This window comes from Xenopus laevis, chromosome 6L (genome assembly GCF_017654675.1).
Source record: "Xenopus laevis strain J_2021 chromosome 6L, Xenopus_laevis_v10.1, whole genome shotgun sequence".
NCBI classification, from domain to species: Eukaryota; Metazoa; Chordata; class Amphibia; order Anura; family Pipidae; genus Xenopus; species Xenopus laevis.
In genome coordinates, this window is record NC_054381.1 from 74,665,239 (window position 1) to 74,687,239 (window position 22,001).

The 22,001-nt window shown below is 38.9% G+C and overlaps 1 protein-coding gene across 10 annotated transcripts in view; it reads right to left on the reverse strand.

Annotated features, from left to right (window-relative positions):
* Positions 1 to 22,001, reverse strand: part of LOC108718510 (catenin delta-2) — a 757,810-nt gene that overhangs the window by 202,390 nt on the left and 533,419 nt on the right. For all 10 annotated transcript variants that reach the window (XM_041566188.1, XM_041566184.1, XM_041566181.1 and 7 more), the window contains one exon: positions 7,292 to 7,424. In XM_041566188.1, coding sequence (XP_041422122.1) covers positions 7,292 to 7,424 — 133 coding nt within the window. The remainder of the gene's footprint in view (positions 1 to 7,291; positions 7,425 to 22,001) is intronic.

The window sequence follows — 22,001 nt, forward strand, 5'->3', positions numbered from 1 at the left end:
ATATGATGCTTCAAATTCCTGTCCACCAAAAACTGGGAGTGGTGTTTCATTTTCAAGGTGTTTGGGATAGTGTGCTAGCAGGGTGTACTATATTATATGTCAGCAAACATTTGCACAAAATGATACAGTTTAATAGTTGTTTGCATAATTATTGCATAACTATTGGAAAGTACATTGACTGTTGCAAAATAACTTGAAGACCTAATGACAAGTCAGTCATTCATGGATTTAAATAAAATTGAGGAGACAGAACAAGAGCGAAGCTCCGTATTTTTATAACACTGTTATACTTTAGTAATTCAGCAGAGAAATAACTGAATGATTTTGCAGTTGCATGAAATAAAACAAAATGAAAGAGATTAGTCAAGCATAACACCAAAACAATTGACTTGGGGAATAGAATGACATGTAGCTTTATGAATGTTGATGCTAAAGGTTATAGAGGACTTTATCTAGGTAACATTATGAACAGCTCAGCCTTTGACATATTGAATTCAAAATGTCTATCTGAAATTAAGTATGACATTTTCAGGAGACAATTGGAGACTAGGGACTCTACCTTAAAGCTGATATTCTGTGCAGATAAATGAGTTTTGTTGCATTGGGTTGAACTGACTTGAGCCAAAGAATGTGTCATTAGCAGAATAAAATGTTATAAAATGGGATTTGTTTTTAATTTAATTCCTTAATATACAGGGGGCCCTTTCAGTGTGTGTGATACTGTTTAGGAGGGTGGCCTGTGCAAGTGCCCTACTTTATCAAATTTTATTCTACTATAATTTGATAATTTAAGGGCAGACTTAATGCACAGTGTATTTCAATGTCAAAGTAGGGCAATGGTCCTATCATTTAGAGATATTGCTAAGATATCTTACAGAGAATCTTACATCTTAGATTGGTCACATTTATCTTATTACTTTTTTACCTTTAGAAGCCTCAATAAATGATTAAGCCCCACAAGATACTGTAAGCATACTTCTGTAATGTAAGCAGTACACAAAAGGGATACATTGTTTTGATGTAGAAAATTATCAGTTTTAGCCACTTGGCCAATTTACTTTTAAGTAAGATATTCTTCTTTATACATTTTTTGTATTGAAAATGACATATTAGATCTTCATGCATCAGACCTAACATTGCAGTCTAGTTATATGTACATTCTTACACTTGAAAATAACATCAAATGCTATGTGCATATAATGTAGCAAAACTTTATAAAACATTTATAACTGTACAAACTGTAGTCACTCATTTCCACTACAAAAAAAATGCTACATAATAAATTAGGTTTAATATAAGCAATGCAATCTAGAATGTATAGAAAGAATAGTGTAGTAAAGTCACTGACAAAACCCACTGTGCACTGTTAAACATTTAACAACTGATGGCTGTGGATCATTTTCTATCAGAACATAACAGTGTAATCACATATAGCTGTAGAGAGCAATCTTTACTTTATTTAGTTCAAACAACTGATGTGTCTTTAATGCAAAAGAAATTGCTTAGAGGTATAAAATCCTGTCTCTGAAGGCTAGTTCTTTGTTCACAGTTTTGAAGTGATTGACTATATTTGCTTTAGAAAAAAAAGTATCTTTAAAGCAATCTTTGAAAGTTATATATAATATTTTTTCTTGTCTTCGGTATGTCTAATCAATTTAATCAATTAATTCTCATCCAAGTGAAGAATAATATTCTTATATACAAAATATATACCAACACAGTGTTTAATTTCATAGCTGGCCTTGTCAACAATTTAGGAGTCTGAACTTAATTTTATCCTTTAGCTTCTGCTAACAGTTACAAGGGCTTATATACGGTACAGTGTGCAAAGCCGCATTTTCCCTAAACCATCGCAGATTTGAGGGGGTGATGCACAAGAAACTATTGAAGCTAATGCCTTTGTCATGTCTCCAGCATAAGCTTCTACCATGCTATGGGATTTCCAAACTCACATACTGTGGGCTCCCTCCACTGGATTCTTGCTGTAATTACACAAGGCCATTTTATTTATATTCAGCACCTTCATAAGGCTAGTTACAGCAGTGCAATTGAACCTATCTGGTTACCGTACTTCTTCCATGTGACCTAGTGCAATGCCTTGTGGGAGCCAAGACTCCATTTTACAACTCATGGTGTGGAAGAAGCACACAGTTTCATTCTCTCCTCATGGTAGCATCGCTGGTAATTAAATGGACTCAAAGTTGCACCAAATCACCTCCATAGCTGCCAGCACTCCCAGAGACATTGTGCATAGACATTTGTGCCAACATATATTTTATATTGCATTGTTCATTGCAATCCATTTATTCAACTTTCTGTTATTTGTTACAATTTCACCTATTCCCTTGCCATCCAGTAAAATCTACAGACTTCAGTTCTCAGTCTGGGGAGGTTTAGCTGTATGTTGAACTACACACTGCCCCAGGGTAATACGTAGGGAAGACAGAACAGCCTTAAAAAAAGAGGGCAGCTGTGTTACTGTGCAGTCACAAATGACTAGTGATGGGCGAATCTCTCCCGTTTCGACGAAAAATGTGTGAATTTCCCGCAAAATTCATGAAACGTCGAAAAATTTGCAAAAAATTGTGGAAACGGAAAATTCACAAAATAAATTGTGACGTTTTCACAAAAAATTTGTGAAATTCTGACGTTTTCACAAAACATTCATGAAATTTGGATGGTTTCACGCAAAATCGAGCAATTCAAACCTTTTCACAGAAAAAATCAAGCATTTAGAAAGTTTTCACAAAAAAATTGAGAAAACCGGAAATTGCCGCAGGTTGAATTTTCACCAGTGAATTTTCGCAAGAGATTCGTGAATTTATTCGCCGGCGGCGAAACGAGGGAATTCGCCGCAAATTCGTGCCTGGCGAATTTATTCACTCATCACTACAAATGACCCCTACATACTGACCACAATGGCAGCACCAAGCAGCAATGTACATATTCTCTAATAAATAATAAATATTCATAGAAAAAAATATCCATCACAAATGTTATGAAACAAATTACCATATAGAGGCATACCAGATTCAATTCAGAGAAAAAAATTATCACATGGTTTATCATGTGAAAACTTAAAGACGAGATTAAATTCCAAATTTCAGTTTTTTCCCCATAGACGTTAATAGAGTCTTCATGTGAGAAGTTTTTCTGAATTGAATTGCAGCTCAAATTGAATCTTGTCCATGAGTTTTCAAGTGATAAACCTTTTTCTCACTAAATTGAATCTGGCCTAATGTTTGTTGAGGGAATGTAGTGGCCCTGGCTACATTTAAAGATGTTCAATAATACTTCCCCAGATCCTGCCATGTCATGCTCTGTCATGTATATAAATGTAATCAGCTCAATCACCCTGTCAATGAGCACATGGAGCAGTATAGCTCCTGCCTATACCTCATATAGGCTCCTTTTTCTTTAGTTATGATGCTTCTGATTTTCATTCTTGCCTTTTTTATTGATATAATAAAAAATGTCCCCAATAACCTTGCTAGCACTAGCCAACCTTCTACTTCCCGCAGCTTGATATTCACTGGTTGTGTATGGAGAGCCAGCAAATATAAAAACTATAGAATTAAAACGTGACTTTACTTTTCCTCAGATATTAATAGTAGGGGATGCCTTATTTCCATACACACATATATTTATATATACATATATTTATATATAGCAAAAAACTGCTGTTTTTTGCTGAATAAACACCACAAAATACATACAAGATGAATTTCAATTTTCATATCTATACAATGAATCTAATAATTTCTTGGTGGTCTAGATTAAAATTGGTGATTGCTGCAATTTGGACCAGCTCAATCACACTTCCATTGTAACTTAATCTGTTGGTTAACTTCAATCAGTTAGTGCAACCAACTCTCATTTGTGCTTTAGAAAAAGAGTTGTTTAGAATTAAATAATTATTGAATATTTGCTTTCCTTTTCACAGAAAACAGCAAATGTAATTATTTAAAGGAACACAGGTTGTTATTTGGCACTGTTATTTTATCTGTTGGGAAGTATGCAGAAACCTCCAATATTGTTTGCACTTTATATACTGTAGGTATTTATTTTCAAACAAGAAAAAGATCGCTGGCTACTAATCTCAGGTGGACAAACTTGAATATGGATATATATATATGCAAGTTAACCCCAATCGCTTAAACCAATTTAAACAATTTAAGCAAATCAAGCATAACGCTCTTTTAAAAACGATTGAGGTAACTAGCAGCCACACGGTAATCCTTACCGCATGGAACGGAATGGCCTGGGTGTCCAAACCCCAGGCCTTTCACTTGCAATCAAACAGTTCTTATCCAAATCAAAATGAACTCAGCTTTAGCTTGGCACTCACCGCGTCTATCTGATGGCCCGGGTGCTGTGCCCCGAACCCGTAGCTTGGGCGAATAAAATCTTCAGACAAGAGAATGCACGCACTCCTGCAGCCTTGATAGTTGAGGTAAAAGAGTAATTTTTATTTCTTCATGTTAAAAGTAGCGTCCTAACGCGTTTCGTATCAAAAGATACGTAATCATAGGCACATGTGCCTATGATTACGTATCTTTTGATACGAAACGCGTTAGGACGCTACTTTTAACATGAAGAAATAAAAATTACTCTTTTACCTCAACTATCAAGGCTGCAGGAGTGCGTGCATTCTCTTGTCTGAAGGTATTTATTTTCAGACTCACTTTGGTTCATGCTCATGAAATCATAATCTTCAGCTATCAACAGGATGCAGGTAGTAGATAATAAATTAATTTATAAAATCATTTAAATGCATTTCTTGGATCGTGCAATGGATCAAAACCCTCATATATTAAAAAAAGCTAAATGCTGAAAGAAGCATTAAAAATCAAGAAAGAGAAGGTGATGTTGGGGCTTGCTATATGTAAATGTAGGGACTCATAGGGTTAATTCCCAACAGTCTAAACATGTCTGGAAATCCCCTGCTTGAACTTGAGCTACAGGGTCTCCTAGAGATTTGGCAGGGGCAGGAGCCCTTGTGCTTGTGTAGCATGGCAGATACCGGAGGATGTCACTAGGTGTCGCTGCCACACCAGTTTACTATAAATAGGAGAGCCATGTGCTCACACAGCTATTACTGTCTTACTGCAGGATACTACTTCACTGAGGAGAGAGTGATTTCTGCAGCCAAGATGTAGAGGAAGGAGGCCTCTGAGGTTGGGTTGCGGCAGCCCCATGCCTGGCAGCTAGACCAGGAGGGTTTGAAACTCCTAATTCCCAGATCTGGACTGGGAATGCTCACGCTATAGACAGTGCTGGACGCTACAGTTCAGCTACGGATTTAGCATCAGTGTGCTTGCACTATGGAAGTGCTGGGAGCTATGTTTGAAGGATAAAGCAAGCTGCATGTGCTTCATGGAATGGATGTGGATGCCTGCTCCACTTTGGATGAGTCTACCCATCTGAGTGAATCCCCAGGGTGAGTGGTGCCCAGGGGAGGGTAGAAAAAGAGAGGATCCAGCATGTTTCCCATTTGTGACACAGGCTTTGTTGATGCCTGCCATGTGGGAGTAAGTGCCTGGTCTGTGAGGAGGGGTATTTGGGTACTAGCACTACCTGGAACCAATTGTGTTAATTGGGGATAAGGGACTGAGACTCTATATCTGCCAATGGAGTAGTGCGGGACTTTGCCTGTTAGGAAAGTGCCAGGACTGGACTTGTACAGGGTTCCCAGGGTAGTGGGTCATGCTATAATTGTACTATGACAGTTTTATGTACACTTTAACCTGCACTTTTGTTATTATAAAGTTGATATTTTTATAAAGCAGAGTGTCTGCTGAATGTTTTTCCTAATGGGGCTACCCGCAGGTGTATTCACGGATCCCATTAGGTGGAGGCACTGCCAGAGAAGAATTTCTCAGTACTCTTTCACCTTGGTAAGGGGACTCAGGATCTGCACTGGTGTTTGGTAAGAATGTACAACCTTGGCACCAGGGGGTCGCCAAGAGGGTGTTACATATAAAATAATGTTCCTCTATTAATAATACATATACATGTTAAAATATTAAAATACATTTATTTTTTAAAAATATGTTACCCACACATATATATTTCTGTTACATATTTTATGCCATAATGTGCATAATCAACAAGGTATTTTTATGCCAATTGTTTCTAAACTGAATTGCTCAACTCAACTCACTATTATTATTATTATGAAAATTCTTAGTGCACCAGCTATGCAGTACACCCCAACTCACAATTCCAAATCTAAAGGGTTTAGGAAAACTGTGACATAAAATTATCAGAGAACCAAAGAGGATTTTTGAATGGGTGTACTGTAAATTAAGGTATATGAATATGAAGACATCAAATATTAGTTCTAAAATGAAGAAAATCTGATAAGACATTGTAGGGAATTTAAGCCAGAGTGGTCATTGGACATACAGTATTTACTAAAGTGTGAACTTCTCTTCTAATTCTGCCAAAAGTTTGCCTTAAGAGGTGTATTTTCACAAATACAGTACATCACATATTTCTAAAAAGTACACAATTGTGAGCATAATGTATTGAAATTTCAGTGACATAAATTCTCTGCAAAACATTCACTAATCTACTTTTTCCATACAATTGTAGTGGGGGAAATGTATATCAGAAAAAAAATTATATATGCGAAGCATTAACATTGAGTATATACAATAAAAAAGGATATAAAAAATGGTTGCTCTACATTTATAATGGTATAATGCAGCTCGACAAATTCCTCTTGGTGGAAATTCATAACACATTTGAGTCTATCAAATAAACCTTTTGTATGTAAATGAAAGCTGTCTGACTACAGGAAATTCATTCTTGTGTTCTTGATGAATTGGCAAATATTTTAAGTTTCACAACTTAACTTGTGAAAAGATGTGATTTTTGTTAATGCATAGTTACTTTTCCATAATCTCCTATTAGTAAATTGGCAAAACCATGCTGAATTTTATTTATTCTGTGAAAAACAAACGTTTGCTCTATGCTCATTTCCACTTTCTTAAGACTGTGATTCAACATAGCAAAATGCAGAAATAAATATATAATAACATTTCAAAAAGCAGAAATAAGTGAGCTTGTACCCTTTATTGGTTAGTGATTTAGATTTAGTAATACATATATAAAAAATAACTATGTAGCATAAAATATCAGCCTTGTAGAAATAAATATTCTGTGGCTGCAACACAGTCATAAAAAGTAATTTCCATCCTTCCTGCATTTGCAAAATCAAATACACATATATGCACCTATGTGTGCCAGAGCCCTAAATAACTAGATAAACAAGTCGTCTACTTACCTCTGCTTTAATTTTATTGTCTCCAAAACAGAGATGTTGCAAATAAGCAGCAGCATTAGACTGAACAGAAGGGAACTGATGCTGTAACATTTGTATCACTTCTGGAAGTTCAGGGTCTCGCCAACCAAATTCCCTGATAATAAAATAACAAAGATTCTAACTATCATGTACTAAATGGTTAAGATGACAATCACAAAGTTTACATGCAAAATATTTTTTTCTATTAATAACATATTAAAATGGTGTGTTCTCATCCCCTTATAAGTAGACAGCTTTATTCTGTATTTGTAGAACCAAGCTAATGTTTTTCAGAATGGGATTTATATTAATGCTTGGTTTGGTATGCTTAAGCCTTCCATATACAATGTCTGTTATTCATGTAACATTGTAAAATATACTGCACCACACAATTCAGTAAAAGTATACACAACAATATGGAGCCATTACTTTTGAACATATAATTTAGTGAGTGGTTATCGTGTAGCAACAGCAAAATGGTAGAATGAAAATAAAATAATTAAGCGCATAATAGAAAATCAATGTGTAATTAGAAATTTGGTTTATCAGTATTAAAGCTTTACACAAACTGATCTGACAGTCAAACAACCAGTTTACACTAAGGAGCCTACTTATTATACTGTATAAAAAACAGTGACTAGATACACCACACAACGGCAGGCATTGCTGCATATAAAACTGTGTATTTATCAAGTTGTGTATGAATTTTCAGCTACTGTGTACCTCTGTCTAACTTGAAAATCATTTAAAAAATTTGTTTTATTAAATTTTTTTAGTATACAAACTGTTGGCCATTTTAAAGATTCTTTATAAAGACATAAATCTCTAGGTAAGCCCAAATGCCAGCTGGGAGATTTTGTTGTAGATTTCTTTATCACTGAACTCACAAATTTACTGTGAATAAATCATTCATCAATGGTTTAGGGTTTAAATATAAAACATGTTTGTTTTCATTCATCCTTCTTTTTTGCACTATTATCAGTTCACAATCTCTCTCTCTCTCTCACACACACACACACACACACGCATTCTGACAGCCTTCAAAAGCAATTAACTTTATAAAGCATAATACAGTTATGCAAATACATAATATCCCACCCTCTATTATTCTTCAAAACCTTTAAACATTATAAAGTACAGTCAGCCAGAAGATGCCCAAGTAAACTTTGAACTTTGGCAGATTTCAATGGCCCATTTAACCAGGGCATAGTATTGCCTGAAGGGTTTTTCTGGTGTTAGTGGCTGTGCAACCACATTGGGTGTCTCATGCCAGAAAAGCACACATGCCAATAGATCAATTGTACAATCTGTAGCTTAGTGGTCCCATCTGATTCAAGGTTTTGTATAGGATCAGACAAAATGGGATGACATCCTGATGACGGTCCGAAATGCATAGATGTCTATATGATTCAGTAAAGGACCTCTAACAACCTTTATGCCGTGAGTGCTTCCTTTTATTTTTGGACTTATATATATATATATATATATATATATATATACACACACACACACACACATACAGTATATACACAACAAAAATTCATTGTAAATATCCAGTTAAAAATATGGCAACATTGCTGGTAAAGTCAAGGGACTTCCTGCCCACTTGCCCCTTTTCACTGAAAGGTACAGTAAGTGCGCAGTGAAGATAGTAAACCAGTAGTTAGTGTGTATATGCATGTGAGTGAAGAGTATGGGGGCTTAGAATGTGGTCCAGTTGGTAAGACAGGTGCCAAGGTTGTAGGCTTTCAGAATGGTAGTGGTGGTGGCTTTATCTAGCAATAATTTATGGACAAAAATGTGTTTTGTAAGAAAGAAAATCCATAAAGAGCATAAATAGTTTTTAATGTCAGTGAGTGGTCATTAAAATGTCCATTTATGTACTTATTAAGTATCTGTAATTAAATTTAAAAAATATATATACTATATTAGAATTTAACAATATGTTCTTGTATATACACATAGGATACTGAAAATTAAAATTATCATGTTAATGTTACTGCTTGACATTGTTTTTCATTGTTACTCTCAAAGACTATATTGCACACTGAATTCAAAAATAACACAACAGGTTAATTGGCCACCTGTGACCAAGTTAATTAGGGGATTGAGTTAGAGGATGTCAAAGATATTCATTATCAAGATATACACAGGGTATGCTTTGCAATATATGTGCAATGTATTCATATTGAAAGCTTTTGAGTAACTGATTACATCTTTGTCCTACCTTCCATGAATAAATATCAGAACTAATTAGCAGCACACTATTAAGTTAATGCACATTTATCTCTAGAAATTCAATTCTCAGTGTGAATTCTTTTTTTTGTCTCTTATTACACTCCAGTATAATTAGAATAGTTTGAATAGTAGATAATTTAATAAGAGTTAATCTTTGTAAAGGTAAATGTTGCAGTATTTTAGTGTTGAATTAAACTTTAGAATACCTTCAGTGAAACATTTTTGTAGAATAATAATTGGTGGCATGAAGACTATAAACTAAATCTGCTACTTCATTAACAGAAAAGTCATCAAGGCACAGAATATTGTAATTTAGTAATTAATTAGAAAAAAGTGATTTGCACAAGTATATGAACAAACTTTTTAAATATTTACTAGATTTGAACAGTAAATTTATATAATGAGACGTCATTCACTTCTGTTTTAATACTGAAATGTAAATGTACAAAAGGTCAATAAATCCACTACTATCAGAAAACTATTAACTTACTGTACTGTCCTACATTTACATCTGTAACCAGAATAGCTGATTCCTTGGATTTTCGATCTTACATTTTATCAATATCCACTGTTTTGATTTTGCATGTAATTTGTATGTTTAATAATATGTTTGCAGTATATATCAGCACTTTATATATATATATATATATATATATGTCTGATAAAATCTACATCCTCTCTCAAAATAGTGCCTTAACTCTGCCAAGGCAGACAATGGATGTAACTGCTAAGAACACAGTAGCAACCAAAACTGACAGTTAGTTAGCTATGAGCAATGACAGCCCCCTTGTCAACATGTCAATTTGGCTGTCATGTCGGTCCAATGAGGCAATCATCACAGGATCAACCATCAAGCAGCATACATGTGACAAACACAAGTCTTTTGATAAGCAGCTCTATACAGCCCTCCCCCCTTTCACACATTTCCTGCTGCTCAACATTCTGCAAGACAAGGACCCTCCATCGATGCATTGGCTTTTTTCTTTTGTACACACTTCCTTTGCGATCTCTTAATTTATGCTGCCCTAGGCCGGGCCTGGTACTTATACTAAGGTTGTTTGATATTGGTACTGTACGTAAGAGGGAAGATAAGATGCTGGTAAATGGAAGATTGTAGGTGATTTTTCAAATCTTGAATAAAGCTTTGAAGTTTGGTAGTTTTGAGCAGAAATTAGCAAATAGAAAGACATATTTATCAATTTTGCATTTGTCAGTATTTTTAGTATGTCTACACAAATGAGGAACCAGTTAATGAAGGTTTCCTTCTTAATAGTCCCAATCCTTGTAATACAACTAATGATGCATGGTTCATGCATGAGGAAATTCAAAAGAGACTAGAACATGTTTAGATAAAGGTCTGGACTGGATGGTATTCATCCCAGGGTACTTAGAGAGCTTAGCTCTGCGATTGCCAAACCCCTTTTCTTAATATTTCAGGATTCATTGAGGTCTGGCACGGTGCAGAGAGACCGGTATATTGCTAATGTGGTGCCACTATTCAAAAACTCAGCCTCAAACTATAGGCTGGTTAGTCTGACATCAGTGGTAGTTTTGAAGGGGTATTAAGGGATAAGATCCTGGACTTCAATGCAAATCATAAAACGATGAGTTTGTGCTAGCATGGTTTTATGCGTAATAGATCTTGCCAGACTAATTTCATTTCCTTTTATGAGAAGATGAGCAGGGACCTCGATTCTGGGAAGGCAGTGGATTTAATACAGTGCCACACAAAAGATTACTGGTTAAATTAAGGAATGTTGGCCTCAAGCATAGTATTTGTACCTGGATAGAGAACTAGCTTAAAGAAAGATTACAAAGAGTGGTAGTAAATGGAACATTTTCTAATTGGACCAGGGCTCTATACATGGTCCTTTGATTTTTAACTTGTTTAATAATGACCTGGAGGTGGGCATTAAAAGTACTGTTTCTATTTTTGCTGATGATACTAAACTAATTGTGCAGAACTGTAGGTTCCATGCAGGATGCTGCCACTTTGCAGAGTGATTTGAATAAATTGGAAAACTAGGCAGCAAACTGGAAAATGAGGTTCAATGTTGATAAATGTAAGGTTATGCACTTTGGCAAAAATTATATAAGTGCAAGCTATACGCTAAATGGCAGTGTGTTGGGAGTTTCCTTAACTCAGTTTCGCCATGTGGTTTGTGTCTACGTCAAATTTTTCACCACGCTGCAAGTTTTTGACGCAAAAGGCGCGTGCATCAGTAAAAGGACACGCAACAAACGGGACTCAGCCACAGCAGCCAATTAGATGTGAAGCCTCCCACTGTCTATATTAGGAGGTGCAAAGGCCGCCATTACATTAGTGCGAGCAGGAAATGGGGTTTAATTTAGCTAGAGGAGTTTTTGAGTTAGTTTTTTTCCCTTTCTGAGTGCAAGTGGAAGTTGTGGATTTCAGTTTACCTTTTTAATTTTCCCTTTTCTGCTTGCCTGCTCACCACCCAATAGCCCTTATTAGGGCTAACTATCTTTATCTGTGTTTGTGTGTGTGTATCCCTTGTGGGTATACACTTGTGCTGAGGGATTATAGTTTATGGTTTTATTTTTTTCTCCTTCCCCCAAATATCCAAAACCCCCCCCCCCCTTGTTTTTTTTTTAGTTTATTTGTGCCCACTATGACGGGCCGTGGGAGAGAGAGGAGGGGTGGGATGGGAGGTCTGGGTGGCGGTGGGAGGATGGGTGGGCTAGGTAGAAGAAGAGGCTGTGGTGCTGGCCATGGGCATCCAACCCCACAACAGCCCAGCCCACGTGCCATGCCCAGTCTGAGCACTGTAGTACAGCAGCAGCTGCAACCACAGGAGTAACAACAACAGCAGCAGCTGCAACCACAGCAGCAACAACAGCAGCAGCTACAATCACAGTTACAGCAAGTGCCACAGCATCAGATGGCATTGGGTCACAGTGGGGCCACTGGCACACATAGGACTGTGCCAGATTTTTTTGCCACTGCTTCACGACCCATATACTTGCAGCAGGCAGAGTCGGTGGTAGACTTGCTGACCCAGGCTACCAAATTTGCAGCCAGCACCAGTGAGCGGCAGGAGGTGGAGTCACCTGCCAGCTCAGTGCTGGAGGACACCCCATCCCCCTTAATGTTTGACCCTGAGGTGGACTTGGGCCCAGACACCCAGGATCTTCTTGATGATCAGGCAGGAATGTGGGGTACATTCATGTCTGATGAGGAGGAGGTCATGGCACAGCCCACATCAGTAGGGGATATTAGGCAGGGTCCCTAATGGCAGGGCAACAGACTGCTCGTGTGGCGTCAGACACCAGCATGATGGATGTGGGTGTGGATGTCATATATGATGCAGGATCTGGGGGAGGGTGATGACAGGGACAGACCCTGGGGGGAACTATGTGTTGTTGATGAGGATGATGATGAAGAGCCCTCCACAGCAGGCAAGGCGGTGGCCTGTACTTCAGCAGTGGGCATTTTTCACCTGCCAGACTGAGGACTAGTGATGGGCAAATTTATTCCCCAGGCGCAAATTTCTAGTGAATTCCCACGATTCCCGAAACCGCCTCGAAAATCCCTTTTTTTTTGGCGTCAAAAATAAGACGCCGGTGCCATTTTGCAAACTTTTTGCCGTTTTGCAAATTTCACAGGAAATTTGCAAATTTTTCAGCGAAACGCCCCAAATTCGCCCATCACCACTGAGGACCAGTCGGTAGCAGTGTGCCAGCTCTGCCGGCAGAAAGTTAGAAGGGGCAGACAGGGTCACATATGGGAATGTTGGCTTTAAGTTCTCATATGAAACGTCATCACAGGATGACGTGGGAGCAGCACCAAAAAGCGCAGGCATCTGGTTCACCTCCCATTCCTCAGGGAAGAGGTGCTAGCTCCCTATCCCCTGTAGTAAGGGAAGATGTTTCTAAGGCTCACAGTTGGAGGCAGCCACTGTGTAGCTCTGCCTCTTCTGCAGCCCCCGCTGCCTCCTCCTCCTCACTGCCATAATCAGTGCAGCACCAGTCCCGCCAGGTTTCCCTCTCCCAGTTCCTTGGTCGCAAGGTACCTTTCACCCCCAGCCACCCCCAAGTGCAGAGGCTCAATGCCTGCCTGGCAAAGCTTCTGGCAGTGCAGTTGCTACCCTATCAGCTAGTTGAAGCAACCCCCTTCCGACAGCTGATGGCTTATGCTGCCCCTAACTGGCGGATCCCCAGCTACCAAGGGTTGAGTGACTTGTCGTAGAAGGCACGTAGGGTATGTGGCCACTTCCGCAGGTCCCCCACCACCAGCGCGTCGTAGGCATGGATGCAGTGGTAGCACAATCTGCCACCCCACCGGCTAATCTGTGACCTGCTGACGCCCTGGAATTCCACCCTGCACATGGTGGAGCACCTTGTGGAGCAGCGCTGGGCGGTCAGCAATTACCTGCTGGAGCACAGTGCCAGGGGTACTCAGGGGGCAGATATGGGGTACTTCAATGCAGAGCAGTGGCAGCAGATGAGGCAGCTCTGCTGTTACTTGTCCCCTTTGAGCAGGCCACATGCTGGCAATTCTGTTATACCCCTGGTTTGCCTCCTCAAGTGCACGTTGGATGGCCTGGTAGAGGAGGGCGACATGCCTGAGGAGGAGGAGAGTAGGCCCTGTAGGCAGGCAGGAGAAGAAGGAAGTTTTGCCCGATGAGGAGGATGAGGGAAAGGAGGACTGAGTGCCTGCACAGCATGGTGAGCAGGGCACACGCCACACAACCACCCCAGCAATTGTCCGCAAAGCAGGTGGAGGAGGTATATGACCTGCTGCATCTGGAGGGCAGTGAAGAAGAGGTTGTTCAGGGGCACCTCTTCTACATGTCTGCCCATATGCAGAATTACCTCCGGAGCAATCCCCGGATCTGTCCCATCAAATGGGTGGCCACTTTACTTAACCCTTGGTAAAAGGGAAAGGTGGGTGAGTTCCTTGTACCCAGCCAGAGAGAGGAGGGTGGGTCAATTAAAGAGGGTTCTATGCTCAAAACTGGTGGAGGCCTTCCTCCAGGCTGACACTTCTCAGGCCTCCACTACTGCACACATCCAGCAGAGATGGAGCCTCATCAGGCAGCAGTAGGCCCAGTCAGCACCCAAAGTCACCACCAAAGGCTGGAGCGTATGGTGGCTGACTACATGGGGTTGGTCAGTGTGCAGGACGCCATGCGCACTGATGATGACCCCATGCAGTTTTTGGTGTCGAAGCTCCACCAGTGGCCAGAACTGGCACAGCACAGCAAGCGGACATGGCTATCCACTGGCAGCATGTATATGCTGACATTTATCAAAATGAATAAGGCATGGATAAGCGGGGATATCCAAGTGCCTATTGCAGACATTAGAGACTAGCCTCCTATCCTCCTCCTCACTGCTGTACAACATCTCTCCATTGCTGCATATACTCTACTCTCATAGACTCCTCCTCCATAGTTTTGCCTATTCCTCATCTGGCTGATATGTCTGCTCCTGCAGCCTGCTACCCCTAGTACTACTGCTGCATTGTTGGCAAATGTTTTTTGGATGTGGGGGCCTATCAGTGCTCCTACTGCTGTTCTGCTGCATTGTCGGCAAATGTTTTTATTGTGGTGGGGGCCTATCAATGCTCCTACTGCTGTTCTGCTGCATTGTCTGCAATTTTTTTTGTGGTGGGGCCTATCAATGCTCCTACTGCTGTTCTGCTGAATTGTCTGCAATTTTTTTTTCGTGGTGTGGCCCTATCAAGGTTTCTACATGTTTTTTCTAATACTGCCGCATTGTTGGCTAATTTGTTCTGGTTGAGGCCTACAATGGCTTCTAAAAATGTTGCTTCTAATACTGCTGCGTTGTTGGCTAATTTGTTCTAGTTGAGGCCTACAATGGCTTCTAAAAATGTTGCTTCTTATACAGCCGTGTTGTTGGCTAATTTGTTCTGATTGAGGCCTACAGTGGCTTCTAAAAATGTTGCTTCTAATACTGCTGCGTTGTTGGCTAATTTGTTCTGGTTGAGGCCTACAATGGCTTCTAAAAATGTTGCTTCTTATACAGCCGTGTTGTTGGCTAATTTGTTCTGATTGAGGCCTACAGTGGCTTCTAAAAATGTTGCTTCTAATACTGTTGCGTTGTTGGCTAATTTGTTCTGGTTGAGGCCTACAATGGCTTCTAAAAATGTTGCTTCTAATATTGCCGCATTTTCAAATATTTTTTTCTGGTTGGGGGTCTACCTCTTCTAATTCTAATTTTGATTCTATGTTGATGCTACCACTGCCATAAGGTTGTCTAATTTCTTCTGGTTGGGGTCCGTCAAGGCTCCTAAAAATAATTTTGCTTCCAGTACTGAAACATTGTAGTATAATTTCTTCTGGTTGGGGTCTGTCAAGGCTCTTAAAAATATTTTTTTCTTCCAATATTGCTTCATTGTGGTCTAATTTCTTCTGGTTGGGGGTCTGTCAAGGCCCATATTGCTTCATTGTAGTCTAATTTCTTCTGGTTGAGGCCTACCTCTTTTAATTCTAATTCTAATAATGTTACTTCTAATACTGCAGCATGGTTGGCTAATGTAGTCACATTATTACTAAAATAATAAAAATCATAATGTATTTGAGTGCTACTCAATTCAATAGGCAATTCGGCAAAATTGGCACCTGCGTGGCAAATTCGGCGCCTGTGTGTCATACTTGGCAACTGCACATCATGCTCGATGCATCGAAATTGTCGTGCGTGCGCCACGTGACACGCACATCGTACGTGCATCATCCAGTCTCTACAGAGGGACAATGCTCCTCCTCCACTGTAATTTATCTTATAGCACCGTTGTGCTATTTTGTATATAAAAAAAAGTTATTTATACGTCATATTTGGAGTTTATTTTTCATTTAACTACTATGCAGATGGTACTTAAAGTTGTTTGGATTCGATAACACAGCTATGACTATTCTCAATCTGAGTCATTAAGATTACATTACATAGTATTTCAGAATCATTACCATTACATGATGTAAATATAAGGTTCATTCACATAAATATATGGTTTATTCATTTTTATCTGGGATACAAAGCACACAGATATCTGTTCAGATTTATTTAGTTGTAATTGTGTTACAACTAAAGTGAGTAATCTACTAGTAGTAAAGTACAGATGGTACTTTTTGGTTAAACAGCAGTATAGAGAATTAGTAGATACTGTTAACAGTCGACAAGACATTTTTAATAAACTGGCAAAATGGGAGCCCTAATTTTTTTTTTAAAAGATAGGACTAGGAGTCTTCGCGAATTTTTCACTAAATTCGTGAATTATTCAGCGAAGCAAAATGCTACAGATTCGCCCATCAATAAAAGACATGCAACTAAAGTGGTTAGAGGGATGGAAGACTTAAATGATGAGGATAGACTGTCAAGGTTGGGGTTGTTTTCTCTGGAAAAACGACGCTTAAGAGGGGACATGACTACACTTTACTATATTTAGGGGGTTATTTATCAAAGTCCGAATTTACCTCAATATTTTCTGCTACAAACTCCGATCAAATCCACTCGGGTTTTTGCATTTATTTATTATTACATTTCCCCAAAAATTTGCTTTGCGGGAAGAAATTTAATTTTCGCTAATTTTCACCAATTTTTGGATTTTTCCTACATTTTCAAGATTTGTTGGATTTTTTACCGAAAACTCAGATTTTTGCCCAAAAACTCAGAAAACTTCAGGGTGTTGCACGAAACCCAGTGCACATCAAAAAATCATTGGGACTTTTCCCATTTACTTAGGAAGAAGGAATCAGTGTGTGTATGTATGGATGCTGGGTTTCCTTTGGAGGGGTTGATCTTGATGGACTTTAGTCTTTTTTCAACCCGATTTAACTATGTAACTACTGTGTGTAACTATGTAAGGTCCTATCGTGGGTTCTAGTTTGGTCAGACTTTTTAAATTAGATAATCAGAAATTCAGAATTTGATAAATAAGGCTCTAAATGTCTGTTTACATGTTTTAATATTTATTCTCAAGTGAATATATATCCCCTTTGGAGTTTTACCCTTTCATTTTGACCCTCCATGTCATTTGAATTTCACATGCTTGACCTATACATAATTAATATCATCCTACTAAAATCCATTAGCTGGTATTATGCAAATAGGTGCTAAGAACCACTCAAATATTATTTTATATATACTTAGAAGGGTTCATTTATTCAGGTAGTGGTGCAAGAGCAATAATGAGTTTAAAAATGCATATGTGCCTCACCCCACTCCTCATAAATACAGTGCTGCTGATCTTTTTGTAGTGGAAAAACCTGTGGTAATTCTTTTACATGCAGCTTGAGGCTCAAAGCGTATAAATCATATTGGATTACATCCATGTTTTGCACTTTACACCCTGGCATCTTGTTATATTAGTCTTCTGAAAATCTAGCTCATTAGCCACCATTGCAGAAGCCATAAGAGACAACACCTGTGGTTAAAGCAATGCATTATACTTTCTAGCATTTTGCTCTTGCGCCAATTTACATTTCAAAATTTAAAAATACAAAACAGACACACTTGAGCCTAACTGCTCTATCCGTACATGTAGCTAACTACTCTACATGCATATAGCATATACATGCACATAGCATATAAGACATAACAGCAAGACATAACAGTTATTTACTAGAACTGCACTGCATCTTTGCTGCATCGTCCCTGCCTACTCCAACCCTGTAGCTAACTCACCTCAGTCATCATGACGTAACTCATGCAAGTAACATGTTGCCTCCAGTTCGGTTCTCAATAGAGTTCACTATTAGTACCCTTACGTAGCTGCCATAGAGACATGACAATCAGCTATCTGTACAGAGTAGGCAACTCTACTTGGACAGAATAGGAGGCCTTTACAGCTTCAATGGTTGTGCACTGAGTAGGGGAAACTTTACATATGTGGACAGACAGAATAGGAGGAGTCAGAATATGCAGCAATTGTGTATGCAGCTAGTTACATGGGCCAAAGGAAGTGCATGTTAACTTAGTTAGTCTTTGTAAGTGGTAGTCTTTGGATAGTGGTATTTTTGACCATTCATCCATAAAGAATCTCTCCAGTTCAGTTAAATTTGATGGCTGCTGAGCATGGACAGCTGGCTTCAAATCATCACTTAGATTTTCGATGATATTCAAGTCATGGGACTGTGATGGCTTTTCCAGAATATTGTACTTCTCCCTCTGCATAAATGCCTTTGTAGATTTCGAAATGTGTTTAGGGTCATCCAACCCCTGTGTAACTTTAACTTGTGACTGATGCTTGAACATTATCCTGAAGAATTTGTTGATATTGGGTTGAATTCATCCGACCCTCGACTTTAACAAGGGCCCCAGTCCCTGAACTAGCCACACAGCCCCACAGCATGATGGAACCTCCACCAAATTTGACAGTAGGTAACAGGTGTTCTTCTTTTGCCATACAAATCGCTTTTTCTTCAAAAAATGACATTTTTGTCTCATCAGTCCAAAGCACTTTGTTCGAAAATGTGCTGTGGCTTGTCTAAATGAGCTTTTGCATACAACAAGTGACCCACTTTTTGTGGAGTGAGTCCCGAAAGGGCTTTTTTCTCATCGCCCTGCCATACAGATGTTCTTTGTGCAAATTGCGCTGTACTGTGGAACAATGTAGAGATAGACCATCTGCAGCAAGATGTTCTTGCAGGTCTTTTTGAGAATGGTTACAGACAACCCAAGATCCCCTCCAATCATCTGCATATGCCGCTCCAGTATTTTTCTTGACCTGCCAGACCTGGGTTTTACAGCAACTGTGCCTGTGGCCTTCCATTTCCTGATTGCATTCCTTACAGTTGAAACTGACAGTTTAAACCTCTGAGATAGCTTTTTGTAGCCTTCCTCTAAACCATGATACTGAACAATCTTTGTTTTCAGATCTTTTGAGTGTTGCTTTGAGGATACCACGCTGTCACTCTTCAGAGGAGAGTCAAACAGAAGCACAAATTGCAATTGGCCACCTTAAATACCTTTTCTCATGATTTGACACACCTGCCTATGAAGTTCAAGGCTTAATAAGATAATCAAAACAATTTGGTGTTGCCAGTAATCAGTATTGAGTAGTTACATGCATTCAAATTAGCAAAATTACAAGTGTACCCGAATTTTTGCACCGACAGTTTTTTACACTTGATTTAATTTCATACAACTGAATACTGCTTCACTAAAAATCTTTGTTCAGAAAACACCCTGGTACTGTTTCTGGGAAATGAAAGACATACCACTTTTATCTTTTGTGCTGAAAGTGGAGTGAATTATTATGCAGACTTAAAGGGGTTCCCATACTTTTTCATATGACTGGATAGATATATATATATATACAGTATATATATTGTGAACCGGTAACTTGAACACAGTGTGAAGGAAGATATATTTCCCCTAGGTTCATGTCTTACTCCCATATGTACAGCAGTTCTGAGTGGGTTAATTCCCCCAGAAAGTCTCACCTGGGGAATAATTAGCAGGCTAGATCAGCTAGCTGCTAGAGAGGGTTGGGGCTGAGAGTGAAAGCTTGAGACATACACTGAGGAGAGCTGGGAGTTGAGTGTGGCCATTGGTAGCGGCTGTTTATGTTTCCCCAAAGGGAAAGGACTTTTGCAAAGGTACTGTGACTCTGGGGAGTTGTACTGTTTGTGTTTGACTGGAAATCCCAGTAGGGGACCGGTAGTAGAGAGGGAAACTACTCTGTGTATTAGTTAGAGCCCAAGTGGGGCAAGGATTTTGTTTTGTTTTATTTTGTTTTATGCTGCTTTGCTCACAGAATCTTTATACGTGAACAATAAATGGACTTTACCCTGTTCAAGACCCGTCTGTTCGTATGATCCTGCTCACAATATATATATATATATCTCGAGTAAATCGGCACTCACCATTCATATAGTTAAGAGCCGGGTGCTACCCAAATTCATAAATATCAGTCCAGTGAAACCACTCACGTATTGACTCGATATATATACCTGTTTTTTGAACCAGCGATAATGTTGCTATTATGTTAATAATGTTTTTTGTAATTGCTATTTCCACACATCCTGAAGTTTTAGTGCCAGTTCTCTTTTAGAATTGGTATTATGAAGTTTACACATCCATGTTTCTCCTTTATTGGAGCAAGTGAGTGGATGAGTGCTATGGTGTTTTAACTATTTATAGTCGTAACATTTTACTAAACAGTTTATGGTCTTGAAAATGGTCCTAGATACAGACCGAAACGTCGACTTGCTTTTTTAATGTACTAAATAAAATGTAATTTTTTTAAACTTTTTGATTAAATACCTGTGTGCATCCTTTTTTACTGGTTTTTCTATTAATTGCTGTTTTGGATAGCACCAGGACTTTGTACTATTTTGTGGTGTGCTGGACAAATTGGACTTTTGTCAACAGGAGCGGGGGGGGCTGAGTGGATTAGTTATACTATAGATGGTCTAGGTTTTTTTTAGGTTTTGCAGATATCCACATAATATACAACATAATCATGTAACATTACTTACTAGAACCTGAAAAAATATTTATTAGGTGAATTAAGCAAACCATTTAGGGTTTTCTTAACATGAAAAAAGCGATGTTAATAGATTACAACCAATTACAGCAAAAATAAAACAATAAACGCTGCTGACTAAACTTTTAATGATGAAGAGGCTTAATCATCATCATTCCTATTACCAATATAATTTCCAATTATATATATTCAGATAAAGGATTTTATGGAAACAATGTTTTGTGAAATAAAAGCTAGAGTAAAGGTATCCTTTGAGATTATTTCATGGTTTCTAATACAGGTATAGGACCTATTATGCAGAATGCTTGGGACCTAGGTTGTCCAGATAAAGGATCTGTAGTTCGGGATCCCTATACCTTAACTCTGCTAGAACCATTTTTGCTTAGAAAAAGTGCACTTGTACTGGTTACTTAATTTTTTTAGTTATTTATCATACTAACACCCCCTCCCATACAAAACATGCAAATCTTGAATGAGGAGATTTCTTTGGAACAAATTCAATAATAGAAATCAATAATAGAAATTGCAAAGGAAGTAATAGAAGTAAAGAAATGGCAACAGAAGGAGATATGGTTCGACGAGAAATGTAGGAAAGCAATACATGTCAGAAATATTTTGCACATGAAATATGTACAAAGAACTGGAGATAGAAAAGAGGATTAAGAAGAAGCAAGAAGAAGGGCTAATAAGATGCATTAAAAGAAAAATAACCGGGGGGGTGTGGCTAGCCAGGCAGCAGCGTGGCCGCAATCTTGGGGATCTCCCAGGGCTCCAGCCTGAAATACACCCCTTCCACCTGGCCCATACCACCCAGTACTTACTTCCTAGCTCCTGTTAGTCCCTCACACCATCCGCTGGCAAAAACGAGCTTCTGGGAGCATTCTACGCCGAAGAACCGGCTGAGGCCTAGCGGCGCGTCTGAAGCTGCGGCCTTGCGTAATTGCCGTCCCCAGCAAGGCCCGACCGGCAGCGCGGTTCTTT